This window comes from Paracoccidioides lutzii (genome assembly GCF_000150705.2).
Source record: "Paracoccidioides lutzii Pb01 unplaced genomic scaffold supercont2.10, whole genome shotgun sequence".
Taxonomy (NCBI): domain Eukaryota; kingdom Fungi; phylum Ascomycota; class Eurotiomycetes; order Onygenales; family Ajellomycetaceae; genus Paracoccidioides; species Paracoccidioides lutzii.
The window spans coordinates 811,639-830,708 of record NW_015440956.1 but is presented as its reverse complement, the minus strand read 5'-3'; the positions used below and the strand labels follow the sequence as shown (position 1 = coordinate 830,708).

The 19,070-nt window shown below is 45.6% G+C and overlaps 6 protein-coding genes across 6 annotated transcripts; 2 read left to right on the top strand and 4 right to left on the bottom strand.

The window, feature by feature from the left end:
* Positions 1 to 2,122: 2,122 nt before the first annotated feature.
* On the top strand, positions 2,123 to 4,061 carry PAAG_04275 (hypothetical protein; the record flags this gene model as incomplete). Its single annotated transcript, XM_015845226.1, has 2 exons — positions 2,123 to 2,620; positions 2,688 to 4,061. The coding sequence occupies 2 exons, from the start codon at positions 2,123 to 2,125 to the stop codon at positions 4,059 to 4,061; spliced, it is 1,872 nt and encodes a 623-aa protein (XP_015699452.1).
* Positions 4,062 to 4,087: 26 nt separating this feature from the next.
* On the top strand, positions 4,088 to 4,471 carry PAAG_11831 (hypothetical protein; the record flags this gene model as incomplete). Its single annotated transcript, XM_015847410.1, has 1 exon — positions 4,088 to 4,471. One exon carries the CDS (start codon positions 4,088 to 4,090, stop codon positions 4,469 to 4,471), a length of 384 nt encoding a protein of 127 aa, XP_015703002.1.
* A 1,224-nt stretch (positions 4,472 to 5,695) lies between these two features.
* On the bottom strand, positions 5,696 to 6,819 carry PAAG_04274 (hypothetical protein; the record flags this gene model as incomplete). The annotated part of the gene is made up of 3 exons (XM_002793956.2): positions 5,696 to 5,831; positions 5,930 to 6,659; positions 6,759 to 6,819. 3 exons carry the CDS (start codon positions 6,817 to 6,819, stop codon positions 5,696 to 5,698), a joined length of 927 nt encoding a protein of 308 aa, XP_002794002.1.
* A 1,217-nt stretch (positions 6,820 to 8,036) lies between these two features.
* PAAG_11830 (hypothetical protein) lies at positions 8,037 to 8,485 on the bottom strand (the record flags this gene model as incomplete). The annotated part of the gene is made up of 2 exons (XM_015847409.1): positions 8,037 to 8,127; positions 8,256 to 8,485. The coding sequence occupies 2 exons, from the start codon at positions 8,483 to 8,485 to the stop codon at positions 8,037 to 8,039; spliced, it is 321 nt and encodes a 106-aa protein (XP_015703001.1).
* Positions 8,486 to 10,400: 1,915 nt separating this feature from the next.
* PAAG_04273 (hypothetical protein) lies at positions 10,401 to 15,657 on the bottom strand (the record flags this gene model as incomplete). The annotated part of the gene is made up of 4 exons (XM_015845225.1): positions 10,401 to 13,680; positions 13,764 to 13,873; positions 13,954 to 15,500; positions 15,597 to 15,657. 4 exons carry the CDS (start codon positions 15,655 to 15,657, stop codon positions 10,401 to 10,403), a joined length of 4,998 nt encoding a protein of 1,665 aa, XP_015699451.1.
* Positions 15,658 to 18,414: 2,757 nt separating this feature from the next.
* PAAG_04271 (hypothetical protein) lies at positions 18,415 to 18,699 on the bottom strand (the record flags this gene model as incomplete). The annotated part of the gene is made up of 1 exon (XM_015845224.1): positions 18,415 to 18,699. One exon carries the CDS (start codon positions 18,697 to 18,699, stop codon positions 18,415 to 18,417), a length of 285 nt encoding a protein of 94 aa, XP_015699450.1.
* Between the last annotated feature and the right edge of the window lie 371 nt (positions 18,700 to 19,070).

The window sequence follows — 19,070 nt, the reverse complement described above, 5'->3', positions numbered from 1 at the left end:
CAGAAGGGACAAACAAGGGACAGGAGGGAGCCTTGCCGCTTCGGGACTAGCTCGCGCTGTCTTTCGTTGGTTGGAAGCTTCCTCCGCGCTAAAACAGGGAGCAGCTGCCCCAGCTTGCAGGTCACGTGGACCCAGCCCCCCCCCGCCCCCACCACCCCCCTCCTCCTCCTTTATCCTTGGCTTGGATCAGAATTAACTATGTACCCTGCACTTAAGACGACTCCTCAACAACATCCCTCCCTCCATTTAATATATGCCTAGCACTGCGGTCCGGGATGCAGTGGGATGCCTCGATACGTCTTGTTGCTCTAGTTGGCTCTTGAGTCAGCTTTGGCTTCTCCTATCTCTGTACACCCTAAAGCAAGTGTTGCTCCCAAGGTTCTGTGGTGCCAGCATAGAGTTCCTGCAGACATGATCTAGATGGTGGTCTACGGAGTATGGCTTGCCCGGCTGCATCAATCAGTCTGACAGTCCTGAGAGGAGAGCTGTACCCCTTTTTCTTTGTGGCTTTAGCTAACCATATCACACCAGGTGGCAAAATATTGCTATCCCGTCAACAGCGAACTCAACGACGGGTGACAGGACAGCTCAAGGATTCGAAACATGCATTTTGAGCCCTGCAAAACCAACCCTTCATAAATTCATCCCGTGTGCAGATCCCTCTCTTCTTGGCGGAGAAGACCATATGTTCTTTAGTTGTGTGCATTTTCCCGCCAAGCATGTTTCAAATCTCCGGCTCCACCTGCGAAACAATCCGTAGATTCATCCTGGCTCCTGTCCCCAGTGTGAACTCTGAGCAGATGGACCAGGGTCCATCTGCTGTGGTAGTTTGCAGAAACCAAAGGAAAATGAAACACACACCTAACTAGCTGGCTGCTCTCTTACCCACCCCACGCATCCTCCTATTAACTAAGTTAGCTGAATTAACTTTTAATCATCCTATATTGCACCCCAAAGCCGCTGGTTCAAACTTCAAGCTATTATATCTAAACCATAGATCGCCATGCCTTACCTGCTCGAAACTTCCCCTAAATCCAGGCACCTCAACTTTAAAATCGGCCTGCCCTTCCTGCCACCACTGTTCACTGTGGTAGTGAGTTGTGCTGGGCCCGGGTACTGCATAGATCAGCAAGACTTTTTTAATCCGGTCAAACGGCGTCGGGGAATTCGGAGTGTCTTTGTTTTTGAGTCGGTGGGCAACTTGGATGGTGGCGAACGGTTTCCATCTACCAGTTACTCCCTGCAGAGCATCTCCGTTTAAAACTCGTATTTCTACGAGCTCTACAAGATTGGTGGATTGGAAATATTTCTCATGACACTTCCGTATATCGATACACCGCCGTCATCCGTCGTTATCCAAATACCACCAGCTGTTTTCAAATCCATCTGCGTTCATTCGTGCCAAGTACCATTCACATCCGTTCCGCTATTTTTAATTGTGCGATGTTTTCCCTGGAGTCTTAATTATATCTATCATCCTCCTCCACACATCTTCTCTACCCCGTAGATTGGCTTCAGGATGGCTTGAAAGGGTTGATGAATCTGGGAATATTCCCGGGCTATTTGGTTTTTGAGGGACAAATATGTATGTAGTAGATACATATTGTTCCTGTCTTCAGCACGTGACTGAGATAAATTATTTCAACCCAGATCTCTTAGCCGTTGAGCAAAGGTCTATTCTCTTCTGGCATATGATGATTAAGGCCTTTTTCAACATTTTCACTGCTGTCTATAAGTTATATATCCTATGAGGTTGTTGGTTTTCCCTCAGATTGAATAAATCTGGAAGCGAATTGAATGAATGAATAACCTGATCTTCATATTCTAGAGCCTTTCTCTAAACTTTTATCTCGATGATGTTTTGCAGAAATATTGTACTTATTAGTCTTTATTTCTTTCTATATAATGTGTGCATTTATTTCTTACTCTGTTATTGCTGTGATGAATGACATTCTGTTGTTGATACCCTGTCTTATCTCTCCCATCTAGATCATTATATCAAACCTAGAGCAACACATCTGGCAGACATGATCATCATCATCCTGATACACAACACATTCTCTACTTGAAAAACAGAAATCTAGCACGCCTCACATCATTTATTGACACCATCTGCTTTGTAATGGTTCTCACAACTCTCAGTCCCTGTCTTTTCCCTGTCAATGAACACCATTGTCCACCCAAAATCGGCCACAATTTCTTCAATGCAAGTGACAACACAGCAGACGGCGCAACTTCAAGAGCTGACTCATTTTGCGTTGAGCATTCGATATCCCCTCTAACCTTCTACAAAGTCTTGTGGGCTTTGCTCCTGAGAAAATTTACCAATTCGAATGAAGTCTTCTTTGGCGTGGTGGAGGTTGGCGCTGTGGCAGACAGCGTGGGCATCGCGTTTGATCCCACTGGTGACAAGCAGAAATACCCTTCGCTCCAATCTTGGTGTCATGTCTGTCTTGCGGAAACAGACAGCATTCTTGACACCATGAAGCAACTGGAATCAGACCCCCGGAAGGGATCTCCTCCACCCGAGTTAGAACTTTCTCCTGGACGTTTTAACACGGAGTTGCATTTGGTGACAGAGGATAATACCAATTATGTCACTGACAAGAGCAATCTAATTGTAAGCAAAAACTCAAACTGTTACTATCCGCGTACTTTCATCTAAATCGCTGAAATGATATACCCAGTGTCCCTACATGATAGACCTGCAACTATGCGTGTCGTCCGAAACGATCGTTTTCCGCTTCCGCGCTTCTTCAATGACAGGCGCTGTAGCTCAAGGCTTACGTGAAACCTTGAAAAGGGCCATCAAGAGCATCCTAGACAACCCAAGACAAACTGTGAGAAAGCTAGACATGCTTTCAAATTATGACAGGACGCGAATAGAGCGCTGGAACAAAACAGATCCATGGCAACAGGTCATATGTATGTGCGTTCAGGACCCGATACATCTCCAGGCGCTTTCTCAACCAAAGGGCCTTGCATATGACGGTTGGGATGGGCCCTTGACATTCCGCGAGCTGTGGGAATACTCTACTCGCTTCTCATATTATATTTATGATCTCAGAGTCAGAAACAGACAGCTGGTGTTTCTCAACATGGACATGTCCAAATGGGCTATCATTGCTATGCTATCTGTTCTTCGTGCTGGCGCCGTTTGTATACCAATCGATATTCTCAACCAGACACATTGCTTCTCATCTATACAGAATGTAAGACTTGCCTTAACTGACCCGTCCATGTCGGACCTGTTTGCTGGCCACGTCCGCTTTGTAATGACAGAGCTCCCCAAACTTATATCTGAGCTCCCTCCAGCCCCCGAAAGTTACGACCCCCATGTTGACCCTAGTTGGCCTGCCATGATCATGTTCACATCCGGTGTCACTTCGCCGCCAAAACCCGTCGTTCTCGATCATGGCTCTATCAGCACCAACATCGTTAATCTTGGAGAAACGTTGGAAATTAACGACCAATCGCGAATCTTTCAGTGCTCCTCTCTCAGCTCTCATGTAAGCATAGCTGATATCCTCTGCACCCTGGTCAATGGTGGGTGTATTTGTTGTCCTACAGAATGTAATACGGAAGTTGATCTTTCTCATGCAGTCTCTACTGCTAGAGCTACTCACATCTTCCCCACCCCTACCATTTTACGCGAACTAACCGCGGAAGTGGTGCCTACACTTAAGGTTATCTCTGTCATCAAGGACGGTCTCACGATCAGTGATGTAGAGAAGTGGCAGGACCATGTCAGTTTATTCTATCTCTACGGCAGCACGGAGTCTACCCTGTGCTGCACCCTCACAGACGCGAGCCACCAGGAGCGATTGAAATACCTCGGCAGGTTAAATATCGGGCGCGCGTTGACTTGCAGGACGTGGATTGCTGAGCCGGGAAATGCGTGTGGTGCGCTTGTTCCTATTGGTAGTATTGGTGAGCTAGTGGTTGAAGGGGGCACTCTTGGTCGGTATTATGTACCGGAGGAGAATCCAGAGCCGATGGAGGAGTATCAGAGGAATTGGGAGAAAGACGTTACGGAGAACACCAATGAGCATGAGAAATGAGGACGAGACTGAGAATAAGGAAGAGAATGAAAGAGAAGAAAGAGCGGGGCGGGAAGGGGGAAAGAGAAGGAGAAGGGAGGACGGGGGATAATACTAAGAAAGAGCGGGAAAATGAGGAGATAGGGGATACGGAGAATAGGAATGAGCAAAAGAAGGGGAATGTGACTGTGAAGGAGGATGAGGGGAAGGAGGATGAGGGGAAGGAGGAGAAGGGGATTAATGAGAACCAGAGTGAGAAGGAGAAGGATAAAGAAGTGGGAGAGAACCCGTTTTTCGCTGACCCCGAATGGCTTGCGAAATTTCCCAAGCTACGACCTACTCAACAGCCGGTCGGAATGTTCAGAACGGGGGATCTGGTGAGGTATGAGCATGATGGGTCCATAAAGTTTGTTGGGCGGATGAAGGTCTAAGTTTCCTGTCCTCTGGTCTCGACTGAGGCCTGGATGTTACGTATTAAGGCGGAGCGTGTACTGCATGTTTCGTGTCGAATATTGTACGTGGATGATGACGACATATAGTGTCATCAACACGGGCAGTGGTTAACATCGTGGAGTATTTAGGGGCGGTGAATGTGCTAGGTTGTTGGGTGGTTGCTGGAGCGGATTTTGTAAAATATATGAAGAAACGATCGGTGAAACAAAGTTATTAAGATAATCAATGGGCCATTTGCAAATTCATACAGTAATTTGTGTTAAAAGGAAACTACAGGGAGAACTTTCCCTGGATATTGAAAGGTTGGATATTAATTAATTGAAGCAGTTGGATACAATAAATCAAAAGCAGAAAAGGTATGATATAGCAGGTAGATGAGGAGCTGGTGGATATGCACAGAACAGGCATATAGGGGGATGGGTGGTCGACAAGTAAAACAAATCGCCAAACTGACATGAAAAATCCAGCCAACCAGAAGGGACCGAAAGCGCATTGTTTTGTCGTCAGAACCAGCTCGTTGAATAAATTGTGAAGTTTGGTTGCGGTTCGTTACGGAGAACAGGGGGATAGGGGTAAATAAATGATCCAGGAAAAAGATATCTCCAACGCGCGAAGGAGACAATATCAAATAAGATCAAATAAAAAATGGTAGTTCATTTTAATTACTCGGAAATGCCTTTGGTGGCGATTCGAAGTTCTTCTTATGTGTACGTTATTAATAATCAGATCCATATCCAAAGTGGAAGAAGCAAAATAAAACTCGACGAGGAGGAGTGTAGGAGGAGTCAGGGGGATTCAGTTTTGATTCGCCTAATATCGTCAGGAAGATGCCAAAAAAACAAGAAGATGAAAAGAAAAATTGAAATCATCAAACATGCAGCAAGGTATGCACAAGGACAAGGGATCAAGAGATGCTAGCTACAAGAACCGATGCGGGAAGAAAGCAAAAGGAAAATAATAAACTAATGCAAACATTGCTTGTAGATTGAAATAAACAAGGCACGAGGAAATCCAGGAGATGGGCGATGTCTGGGTGGACAAAGTACTTGAACTATTCCGATGACTACCAAGCATGATCCAGCCAATCCATTCGAGGCAGGGAAAGATGTACCGTACTCTAAGGGGAACGTGAATGGAGATTTGACGTCATTTAGGAGTACAAAACAGAGTGGTTATGACGAAAAGCCGCTAGCACAGCTAAATCATTGCTGCGTATTTGTATCCGGCATGGGAGGCGGATGTTGTACGCCATTGCTTTGCTTGTCTTCTCTAGCATCATCATTTCCAGCTGCATCATCATCGTCATCTCCCGCAAGAGCGTCGATGTCTTCTGGGTGACTGCCAATTTTATATGTCGTGTCAGAAGAAACAATTTTAAGCAACGTGCCGTAGCAAAAACGGATCAGGAAAAGTGCAAAGATATAGATATGACGTACCCGAGCAACCCTTTCACCATGCTCATCTCATAATGCTTCTTACGTTTTTCCTCGAAATCATGATGCTTCCGACTTGCCTCCGAGCTATAGTCCCTAGCGGCACGATCGTCCGCGCTCCCATCCTCTCCTACAACGACATGTTTCTCCGACCGTCCCGCACTCCCACTGCTCATCCTACGGCTGCTCTCAGAAATTCTCCCGGAACCACTTAGCTGGCCATCCTCCCACCCAGACTCCTCAGGCTCCCCGAGCTCCAAGCCAGGAATATCCTCATCACGAACACGATGTTGCCGCGCCTTATACATATCCAGCTCATCAACAGCCAAATCATCCGCACCGATACCCATGTCAACGTCGTCATCGTCGTCTTCATCGGGATTATATCGAGGGACGTAGGGTGTTTTCGGTTCGTCGATTTTCATGGTTGACGATTTCTCCTGTTCCGTGAGGTACAAGTTTACTTCGTCCCACTTCAGGCGGGGTGAGTTATCATCGTCATGTATGAGTTTGCCGTTGGGACCGGAGGCATTGGATTGGCGGCGGGATAATGAATGTCGGGTGTCAGCGGGAGAACGGCCAGCATTTTGCAGTGTGTTTTGGAGGGTGAGTTCTTTATTATCAAATGGGTATTGTTGGCTTGTGGTAGTGTCCAAGGAGAAGGTCGAAGACGTTAGTCTAGTGGAGCCATGGGGAGACCTGGAATTGGAGAACGAGCTGTTCTTCAGGATGCCTGGATCCAGAGTAAATTGATTAGGTGATTAAAGGCAAAATATCTTTTGTAAACCATGTTTACAAGGTTGCAGTAGAGTTTACAGGAATATCTTCTCACCTTTTGGTCGTGCCGGTACGCTCTCGCCACTGGGCAGCCTGGGATGCGGTTGATCTCTCATGACGCCTCTGCACAGATCAATCATGTTAGTTGGGGTTCAAGAAAATGAACACTCTTACATCGACAGAAAGGAAAAGAAAAGAAAAAAAAGAAAAAAAGAAAAAAGAAAAAGAAATTTGCTATGCGATTACACGGAGTTTGAAAAATCTAAGAAACTCGTCGTTGGGCAAAGGGCGAGTAGTTTGGGACGCACCAGTTCAGCTTATCCAGTAGCGGGGTATAATAATTCAGACTTGGTGAATAAGAATCGAAGAAGGTCAAGATCAAGATCGATTGAGCATCAAATTGAAATCACTAAAGCTTCGGAAACAAAACACAGATAAGTAGAAATAGATGGATGCGCCGACGTAGATGAGGTTCCGGCCAGCTGATTCCTGGTTTACAGGTTTCGCTTGTTGCTCAGAGACAAGTTGAACACCAACCAACGGGCAGGGGAAGTGGGGTAAGTCAACATCCACTCAAAGTGAGATCTTTCTATTGTGCAAAATCTTATAAAGTATTCTTCACCAAATGCAAAGCAGTGGATTTGGTAGTAGCCCTGACTGTCATCATCCAGATACGACAGACAACGGCAACAAGAATGAGAAAGGGGTTGGAATGAATGTTGTTGAACAGAAGAAGAAGGGGAAAAAAACCTTGGATAAGCTCGGTTTTGGGTTGCAACTGGTGTTGAGGAACCGATGACCGGTGACGTAACAGTGGTCACGTGGATCACCGCTTAGGTCAGCGGTTATCAGATCCTCGAATAGGGGTAAATCATAAATATTTACCCCTTTTCATGATCTCATATCCCCCACGCAGTATATCCACCCAGCTTCTACTCCGTACAGATTATACATATCAAGAGTTTTATCTTAGTTAGTGCTTTAGGCAAGATCCTAACGAGAAGTTACACGGACGAAATTCCTCCCTTTCCACGGCTGCTGAACCAATCTGCATTTCCTCAAAAACGAAATTCAACCCAATCAATACTTGCAGATATACAAATTCGATTTCCTTGACCCAAGGAGCTGATATCCTTGATAGCCTCAAACTCCTTCAACAGTATCTCAAACCGCGACTTTGCCAAGTTCGAACAGGTCAAGCCTAGGAGAAAGCGGAGCGGATCACATTCCCCACGGCTTTCGATGTGAAAGAGAGTCTCAACTAATTACTATGAACGGGACCATGCCAACACCGGCCCTATATTACTTGTCAAGCTCCCAGGCTGGCATGTCATCACCTGGCTAGGCTAGGTGTGGCTGGATCATGGCCTTGCTTATGCCCTTCGAAGTTCGTTTTGACGCCACTTGGCTCCACTAGATGGATGCTGACTGGTAATTGCATTAAACAATAGAGGAATTGGGAGGGTTATTATTAACAAACGATGGAATTGAAGGACTGGCAAAGGAATCTTTTTAAATGTGAATTGCAGATTGCAATAATGTATACACTCACTGCTCCAATCCGGGTGCAGCTACCTCCACTGCAATTGTCCCCGCATGATAATAAGTATGGCCAGGAAACACACACAAGCCCGCTATACTGGAGATATTAAAAATCAACCCTAACTGTCTACGGCCATCATCACCATCTATTTTATTCCGCATTAATTCAATTGTCCTCGTTTTCACGCGGGCTGTTCCAAAGAACAGTGTCTCAATCTCCGCATGGCTCTCTTTCTCCATGGCTGCTTCTGTATCCCCTCACAGAGAGCGAGTAGCCAGCACAATTGAAGGTGCTGCTTTTGTCGTCACCGCTGCCAAAATGCTTTGCAGCCGCAGCAAAGGCTTCTTTTACGGAACCAGGAGATGAAACGTCCAGAACAAACTTGGGAATGTTAACATTGTCCTCAGGGAGATATGAGAGGGTGGATGGGTTGCAAACACTAACTATTAGGCGTTGGCCCGGCCTAGTCGCGACTAAAGTGTTAACCACGCGACCGATGCCGGACGAACAGCCGATGACTGTTTAAAACGGGAGGTTTAGTTTCCGTGTTGATTTGATACAAGTTGGGCTCACTTTTTATTTATTTATTTATTTATATTTTATTTTACTTTATTATTTTTTACAAGGGTTTAAGGTATTTGGCTCTCATATAACCAGAGTGCGTCTGGTGAAAGTTTGTTTGGTTGCATGTTGACTGGATTCATGACTTATAGAAGGACTTGTTCCTTATTCTGCAGAATGTGTCGTCTGGTACATATTGGATGTCGATTTAAATACTGCCAATTACTCCCAACAATCACAGATATCTATATTTGTGATTTCATGGTTCCACTATCGCACTTCATGCGGATCAATCATCGGCTTACTCTTCAATTTTAGAACCCTTAATTCCTTTCTCTAGCCATGGAGATCGTTCCCATATCACATTGTGGGGTATTCAAAGGAACAGGGCTGCTCTTATATTATCGACTCGAGTCAATATTGCCAATAACTGTTGAGAACTTGGTGGCGTTAGAAACTAATTTGCAGAGAATCTACATTATAGAGTTACCGACTTGATAATGAACGTTCCCAAGCGAAAGAACTGAATAAGATGATGAATAGGAAGGGTTAAAGTCAATCAAATACTATATATATATATATTTATATTATACTCTTAAATGATTGTATCCTCCAGCTAAAAAACAATAACAAAACATCTAAAATCAAAAAAGGAGCGGAAAATAACACAAAAGCAAATGGTTGAATGTATAGATATACCAACAAATAGATATAGAAGTCAAGATAAATCAACGAAATAGAAGCTATATAGTATAAAGGAAGAAGCAGAGCAGCAAGAGACACAGTTCATGGCAAAACAGTACAAGGGAGTGAGAAGATAAGCATTGAAAGATGTTCTCAACAGCAAAAGCAACAGCAATAGTAACAGTCCCAAATGCAAAGCACGAAAACAGAGCATTGAAAACGACACAGATTGCCTCCCATAATTGTTGTACTTTAAGCAAGCTCCAGCCAGAAAATGAATGTCATTGCAGAACGAATCAAAACTAAGATAGGAAATATAGATGAATACATGGAACAACAGCACGGTGTAGACGCAAGAGACAAGAGGCAGAAACAGCGAAAAGGAATGCGACGCAGATATGAAATCTTCAAAACAGCAGCGGAGCTGCAAAATCCAGACATCCTTCCATAAACAAACTTAAAAGGAAAATAAAGAGACAGATTAGAGGACAAAAGAACGATGGAGTTTTAGAAGCGGGGAAGAATAAAAGAATAAAAAATGAATAAACCAGACTGCCAGCAACGTGTAAAATAAATCAGAACACTATTATCCAATTCCATAAACGTAAACGTTAGGAAAAGACACAGACATAGAAATAAAAACACCATGACTCGGTATCCAGAAGAGTAGCACAGCGACTTAAAAGAACAATGACCGGTTAAATAAGCAAGATCATTTAAAACACATGCTAGAAAACTGCAAGAAGAACATGAAGGAGAGAATAGGACCACCACGGAACCAGTGCGTTAAAGGTTCAAATGAAAAAATAAAAATAAAAATAAGATAAAATAAGATAAAGGCTGGAAGAGAACAAGGAATTTCAGATCAATGAGAAACCAAACCAACACACAACGACAAAATAACTAGCCCTAAGCAATCAAATCAAACTCTTCCCTCTCTCTCAACCTATTTCTAGCCAACTCATCCCCCCCAGAAGCCGACAACTGCATCCAATGAAGTGCAAGACACATACTCTGCGGATCGGACTTGGAATCCCCATCACGCCGATACATCATTTCCGCCTTGAACGTGTCGCGTGGCATTGTAAGTGGAAGCGTTACACGTGGAAGAATCTCCGGGTGCGTCAGGTAGAGGATCGCCAGCTCTCGCTGGGCAACTGGGTTTCCTTCGCGCGCTGTATTGATCCACATCCACTTCGCGTCCTCGAGAGCGGGAGTGGAGGCATCGAAGTTGCTGACAGCGAAGTGGGACATTTCAGTGTGATAGTGTTGGTGATTATGATGATGGTGCCGCTGCTGCCGCTTGCTGAGTTCCTGCGAGACAATACTATCCGCGATCTCGACCATGCTGTTGCACACGTCGTCTTTCAAGGCGAATGCGGCCAGGCCGAATTGGAGGAATGCAGTCCCACTTGCAGATTTGTTAAGAATTTCGGATGGGATAAAGGCAGAGATGAATTGGAGGTCGCGGAAGAGGGTTTTTGGTTGCATGCTTTGGATTAGGTCGCGCATTGCGACTATAATTTCTGATTCAGAGGGTGTGTAGGTTGCAAATGAGGAATGAGATGATGTCATGGATCCCCACATGGGGAAGTAAGGGATTTGGTTTCGGGTGTCGACCTGTGGAAAAGGTGGCTGTGATAGTTGAAATCTCGATCCTTCTGACAAGCTATTGTGCTGAAAGCAGTTGGATCCTGATTGAGCAGATGAGGTTCCGTTCGACGCACCAAAACCCACTCCAGCCTGGTCGTCATATGTGGAGATCAATGATGAGATCACTAGTGACCTAAGGTCCTGCAGTGCTTTAAGCTTGGTGTAAGGATTGGATTGTCGAGAAAACCTGTCCATCAACTGGCGAAAAACAGACTCATAGGCAAAATCAAACGCGTCATCCGGCGTTTCCTTCAGATATAAAGACTGCGTCGGGGTTGGTGTACGGAGATCTGTTTCCGTGTGCGCGTTAACAACCCTAAGCAGAATCGCGTCTGCAGATTTGCTTCGTCTGAGTCGATGGGAGATGGAAGAACTCTTCCCATCACTCTCATCAGTGCCAGACGCACATTCCTCTAAAAATCTTTCCAGGCGTGCCCTTCTCTCCATCTGTCGTTGGATACGTGGCTGGTTCAAATAAATCGAAAACCAAGCATCGGTTTCACTTCCACAGCTCCAAACAGGAGAGCCAAGATCACTCAACAACAAACTCGTTAGGGTTTGCCTAAGTTCGTCCAAAAATGCAACTTTGCCATGAACATTCCGCTCGGTCCGTCTGGATGTCAAGACATCATTAAACATTGAGGGGGGCTGGGAGTGGAAACTCGAGGCGCTCGTTGTCGACTGTGCTTGTGTGTGCATTGGGGACCAGAACGTGGAGTCACTTGCGGATGTCGATATAGCTCTACCAGGTGAGTCACCGATAGAAGAAGTATCACCGCAAGCGGCATCCCGGCCCGATCTCCATCTCTCCGACGCAAGGCTTTGGAAAGATGATTTGCTCACTATCGATGGCGCTTCGTTTAAAGAGAGGAAATGGTGGTCAAACGGCCGAGAGCTCATGCCCGCACCCATGCTTGACGGTGGCTGATACAGCGACTCTTCACTGGTGATGCTTGAGGGTCGAATGTTCGACGCACCAAGCCCTGTGACAGTTCTTGTACCAGATGCATCGTATTTAGAGCGTTCCTTCTGATAGAGCTCACTAGACCACAAAACCGGTGTTTCATACATAGTGTCCCCAACCAGTTTCCCGACTGCGGTTTTAATCTCCAAGCAAAACCGATGGATCCGTTCCTCACCCTTGCAGAAGTTATCAATCCCAGAACGCTGCAACCACTTCCTCGTCATATCAACCTGTTCGTCAGACAATTTGGATCGACCACCCTGACTTCCCGGTGCCTTCATCGCATTCATAGTCTGAATCTCCGGTTTCTGAAGGAATGATGCGCCAAGAGTTCGTGATCCGTACCGTGATTGTTTCGGCTCGGGAATCGGCGATACCGACTGCGGTCCAGCCATTGTCTGTAGTGCGAGAGCGACGCTTTTCGCCTCTTCATATCTCAACGAGTTTTTGACATCAGTCATATACCACATCTTGTTTCTCAGCTTCGCTAAACCTGTCATCATGTTCTTGGTCATAGACCGAAGTCGACTCATTGCCGGCTTTAGATCCACTATCCTGCTTTCACAACTTTCAATGACGGTACTTGACCTCTCGATAGATTTTTTCAACGATAAAAACATGGGGTGCAAAAGTTTAGAGTGATTTCGGGTGGCCCAGAACATTGGGTAAGATTTCTGGAGAAGTCGAGAGGCATTCCACCAGTAATGAGCGCCAACAAAGTCAGCATGGGAATGACAGTGGTTCATAGCATGGGCAAATATCAGCTTAAGGGATGGTTCAGTTGTCCCTGTTGTAGGGGAAGAAATTGGATCATACGGAAAGAAGCCATCGAGGGATTCAAAGTCATCAATCAGCTTGACAATGGCATCCTGTAACATCTCCTGATCGTCATCTGCCTTGGGTAGTCTAGAACGGCTCCCCGAATCATCATTGAAAAATGTCTCTCTAGTCTCCAGTTCCTGATCGAGAGATGGCATTAACTCCAGAGTGTTCCCGCCGTTTGAAATAGAGATCAAAGCCCAGTCCTCGCTCGATGGATGGCCCATAGTGGGGCGATCTTCCGACTCGTTAATCTCAGATAGCTCATAGCGAATGCGGTCTGCGATTCGAGCAAGGGAGTTTTGAGTAGATACTGGGCTAACCGAGTTACTGCTTGGTACCGTGTAGGTCCTTGTGGCATCCTGGAAACTCATCTCGGTAGTGAACACAGTTTTGGCGGTTGAAGAAAAAGTATCGATTCTGCCTTGGAAAAGGTTTGGCCCAAATACTCGATTAGGTCGGTCGTTTCGTGAGGAAGATGAACTAGTAGGAGAAGACGGGATTGATTGATGATGGAATGGTTCAGGTGAGTGGAAGAAAGCCGGTGGGGCCTTGGGGAAAAGGACATCCAAAATAGTCATGATATCCGTTGGACAGAGTAGAAGGAATCGTTCAGGAAGATTTCCTTCTATAACTGAGCTGGCCGCGGGAGGATTGAGGTTCACCTGTGATGTGGGAATCGGATTGCAAAGATGAGAGATCATATTATCAACATGGATCCTAATACCGGCATTGGCGATTGAAAATTGTGGGCTATATAGGAGAAGAAAAAAAAAAAATTAGAGTTTAACGATTCACCATATCGAAGGAGACCAGGTGGGGGACTGGGAACTCACAGGGAATGTAGCACCCGTAATACTTGGGACTGCGCACGGAGCGAAATCTGCCCAAGCAGCCTCTCCCGTGCATCCTTTGAAATATGGAAATCGAGTAACAAACCGTTGGACTATACAGAGAATATAGGAGTAAGCCGACAACGCACAGCCAAAAACTAAAAGTAAAAAAGTAAAGAAAATAAAAACGAACCTCCGGGAATAAAAGGGCATTATGCAGAAATTTACAAAAGAACCACTGGAAAAAGATATACTCCAAAGCACGCGTGCGGCTCTCAGTCATCCCAAGCTTGGCCAGTATGGCATTTCCAAACTCCAGCGCACCAAACGGGAAGCCTCCGTCAGAGCCATCTAGCACCTTAAATAGATGGCAAACGGCAGAGTGGAAAAATTCCTCAGCAACACCAGTTCGCAGAGGATCAGGGAGTTCGCTACCGTCACGAGCACCACCACCACCACCACTAGTAGCAAGCCTGCGGTGATTCTCCGGATATTCCAAGAGAAACGCGCCCTTCTGGAGAACATCCATCAAATAAATCTCAAATTTGGGCTTAACCTTCCATTCTGTGGATGTTGACCAGGCAGAAAGCAGATGGCCAACAAAGGAATAATGACTGCTTCCACCATAGGAAACCAATTTTGCGCAGGTGGAAGACCAAACGTCCAAACGTAACCGGGCCTCATGGGAGTCGAAGCACCCCGCAGAATCAAAACAATTAAAAATCAAAGAGGAGAGAGGGTCTGTTCTCTCGAAACCCAAAGCATGCTCTTTGAAAGCAGTGGGATGTGCAGCAGCAGTAGGGCGCTTGTTGGAGAACAGAGGTTGAGTTGCTGCTGTTCTTCCGCGGGAAGTCAGAGGCAAAACAGAATCGCTGACTTCAAGTGAGTAGACAGCTGGGACAAGGGAGGAGAGCTGAGCGGGGAGCAAGTTACCAATGCGCTCAAAGAGGAATTGGGGATCCGTGCGGACCAGGGTTAAAATCTCCAATAGGTTCTCTCTGGAGGTTGGGGTGAGTTGGTGCACAAAACTATAGGGGCGGCGGATTTCCGAATCGAAGGTGGAAATACCAGTGAGTCTAAAGAGGGAATCACGTCCTAGGATTGAGTTGGCGGTGCGTGACGATGAGGAAGAGAATGAGGTGGCAGTGGCAGAAGTGGAGGAGGGGTCACACGCCTCACGGATATCATGGATGGTATTGTAAATCGAAATAAAACTAGACTTTTCACCATGTTTAAAACTTTCAACCAAACCTTTGTGAGAGATTGCTCCAAGCCTGAGCAATCGAGAGGAAAGGCAAATCGAAATGTGAGAGTTGCGAAGCCGTTGCAATAGACTGCGTTTCTGGGCTTCCTGGTGCTGTTTAAGACGGAACTGGGCAGCAAACTGGGGAAGGGATACACCAAATTCAACTCCAGAGGTCTCATCAAATGTCACTGGCGCCTTTGCAGTAGTAGTAGGTTTCTCCTGGGAGACATCCTTTGGGATATCCGCTGGAACATCCTGTTGTATACGCCATGGGGATGGAGGTTTAGAGTTTGGCAGTTGCGAATTAAGTTCAGGAAACCCAGGTTTCCCAGACGGCAACGGAACCGTGGTATGGGTGCCAGCAAATACATGGCTCAGGGGTATAGATACTACTGATGAGACGGAAGGGGAGGGTTTGAGTGGAGCGGGGTCCGCTTTGCACGGAGACGGAGAATTGCATCTAGACGGAGGCTCCACCGGAGAAGGGGGTAAAGCTAAACACAAGAGCCCACACAAACAATGATAGTGAGCAACAGGTCAGTGTCTAGCTTCCTCGATATAAATTATGGGGATAGAGTAAGTAAATTGACATGGAGAAAAGCCACATACTTGTGGCTGTCGCGTAGGCCAGAACCGATGGAAGACAGGCATGTTGGATACTGATCATCTTTCCATGGGCGGTCTGGTGGCATCGATCTCGAGACGGGAACTACCTCGAGAATCTAAAATGCCAGGTGCTAAACGGACGAGTGATATGAAAAAAAAGGATTTGGATTTATCGCATGGTTTTCCTTCTTCTCCTGGTCATAAAGAATTGGTCGTGGTGGGGCGTTAGGAGCGTTGAAAGGAATGTGGGTGGGGAGAGAATGATAATACAAGTTAAGTCAATGAGGTGATGATTGATAGCTAGTAGAATTGGATCAACCGTGGAAGTGGGTGACAGAGTAATGGGGGTTATAGGGGGTAGTAATATTAGTGATGGAGAGGGCACTATCAATATGGGATGAAATAACGTGGGGTAGAGTTTGAGGTGAGTGAGGCGATGGTTATTTAAATAGCAGGGGTTGGAAGAAGAGGTGGAACAGGCTACGGACAGGCAAACTGGCGCACAAGGCGCCTAGGGAGAGACGAGGAACAAACTCGCCTGCGTCAGGGACGAGAGTAAAGAAGGGTTAGAAATAGAAGATGGAGGAGAAAATAAAAGAGGATGACGACGACGACGATGTTGATGATGTTGAAGATGAAGAGGAAGAGGAAGAGAAGAGGAGGAAGAGGTTGAGAGGGAGGTTTGTGGATGATGATGAGTTGTCAGAGTAGGAAAGAGAGGAATGACTTGGCACTACACAGCAGATATTTATTCACATACAACAGCAGCACTGACAGAAGAAACATTACCCACCACACCACGCTGATTTGTATTCTATTGCTTAAATAGATCTTTGTGTGTATTTACCTACTTATGTATTTACTTGCTTTCTCTATTCTGTAGTTATTACAGCTACTTCTTCGAGACCCAAAAACAAGCAGTTGCAAGTAGGTATCAGAATTGTCTACTCCGTGCCTCCAGTAGCTATGCGCTGTTAACGTATTTAGAATCTGACATCGCACTACTAAACCAACTTAAAAGTGATCGAAGAGCCAGCAAGTGGACAACTAAAAATTCGGAGGAGGCAACTGGAGAACTGTGCGGAAGCTAGAATGCATTAACACTCGACCAGCAAAGACCACAGGCCCACCCCTTGTCCCCGCGTATCCACTAGATATTTTATCTCTACGGAGGGGTCTATTCTTGCCCTTGACGCTGTAAAACTGCCCTTTTCGCTATCTCTTCTCATTTCCTCATCAATCAAATGCTTCGCTCCATTCCGCCAACTGGCCAACTTGCTTCTTCCCGCCTGCTACATACTCAACCAGAAGTGGGTCAGATAGGCGGAGGGTGGGGAAGAAGAAGGCAAATTCGAAAACCAATAGTAAAAGTAATATAAATTGACAACAACAGCAACAGCAACAGCAACAGGGGAACAACGTGGTTGTGCCGTGTATTACAGAATTGCCATCTGTATCGGCGTCCGAGACCTCAGTAATCCAACTTGTTTCGTTAACCAACTGAGATGGCGTTTTATTTTATTTGCCTCCCTGTCATCGATTCACCGCCCTACACCTATGGAAGGGGGCATAGGAACTGTCGAGTCTGCGTGGAAAATTTCATGGAAGTTTGCGGTCTACTGGCTCACTAAAATGCAGCTCGGAAAAAGGGGTGTTATACGGGAAGGGTCATGAGTGCGTCATACCGAACATGTTAACCAACCATATTTATTATGCGCCGTGGCCAGCTGAGGAAAGGCAAAGAAGAAAACCGACCATTCGGGGAGGAATTGGAGGGAGGAGAAGGCAAAATTTTGAATCTCATCAAATCCTACCTTCGATATATTAAGATCTCTCTGAGGTTAGATGCTCTGACTGATATAAAATTGCTCATTTGTCAGAGATTCAAAGATGGGTTAATGCAAAGAAAAATGTGCTAAAGGGATAAATCAGAGAACAGAAACGTTAAAATATTGGACTGGGGCTTATTATTTATTTATTTATTTATTTATTTTGTTTACGCATTGCAAAAATACTTCTTGCCAACATCCTATCTCTTACAAAGTATATCACCACCAAAAACCTTATGTCTGTCTCTTCATCTCTCCCTCCCTCTCTCTATCTCTCTGTGCATGCTTGATCTCCCTTACCGGTTCTGTTTATGTCGTCCTGCAGGACTCGGGTGAATGAAAGAGGGTTTAGTCGAGACTCGAGACGGCCAAGGGATGTGTGATGTTCAACTGCAGATCCAAAACTCTGCCACGTCGTTGGTCCAGTGCTATTATGGAGTTTGCAAAGAGTGAACTCAGTTACCTTAGGGCAGATATGCTAAGACAGGAAAGGGAAAGGCAAGGCAAGGCCAAATATGATATTAAGACGGATACCCTCTCCCTCTTATCGGGGGGGTCCGACTCGTTACGAATAGGTAACCGGGGGTAGTTAGGGTAGAAAGTATTTAGGTTGACAATTATGCTTGTTCAGGAAAGTAATTAATTATCTGAATGAATTGAGGTGGGAGGGTTCGTCAGATGTTGGTTAGTAGAAAATAATATTTCTAGACCATTTCTAAATAAATATCCGATGAGACGTGTATTATTTTAGTTTTCTCCCCCTTTCTCGTCTCTTTCCTCTCCAAACCGACCAGCTAAAAGGAAGGGAAAAAAAAAAAAAAAAAAAAAAATGAGAGAGCGAGAGAGAGAGAGAGAGAATAAACGCAGAAATACATTCTGCAAGCCGCAAAATAAAAGCAGAAAGTCCGACTCGAAGAGGAATGGAGGGGTCAGAAATGGCTGGATGGTTATGAAATGCAGGTCTGCCGTCGAATCACAGACGAGCACGGCGGTGCACTAGGTTGCTTGCTTCGACTCTGATGAGCTGGCACTGCATGCATTTAATGCATTTGCTGGACACCCTTGCATCATTTGCATGTGGTTTCTCTGTCCGCCCATTGGGCTCCCGACCCAATCCATTCGGTTTAATAAAAGTTGGGTTAAGTTCTGACGGAGGATTGATGAGTTTTCTCTCCCGGGCTGCTGGGCTGTCGGACTGGGGTGTTAGGCTGGCGGATAAGGGAGGATATAGTTGGTAGATTTTAATGCCTAACGACATCTTTTATATTTAATTCTGCTCTTGCAATAAGGAGTGTGACGAGGGATGTCCTTTCGAAGGACGGAATAAGTTGAATATTCGCAACAGCAGCGAATGAAAATTCGATAAAAGAAGATTATTTTTTTTAATCCAAGAAAATGATGGATGCATCATCCATTCATGCCAGCTGGATACTTACGGTCTCTCTGCTCTCCAACACTAACGGGAGCCCGCAAACCTCAGCTGGGTCGAGTCTGTCGACGAAACATCGCCCAGATCTAACGCCCTACCAGTGAGCGGAGTGGGACAGACAGAAACAGAAGCAGAGGCAGAACAACAGCCACAGACGAAGCACAACACATCCACCAAGCAGCCAGCTCAAACACGGAACA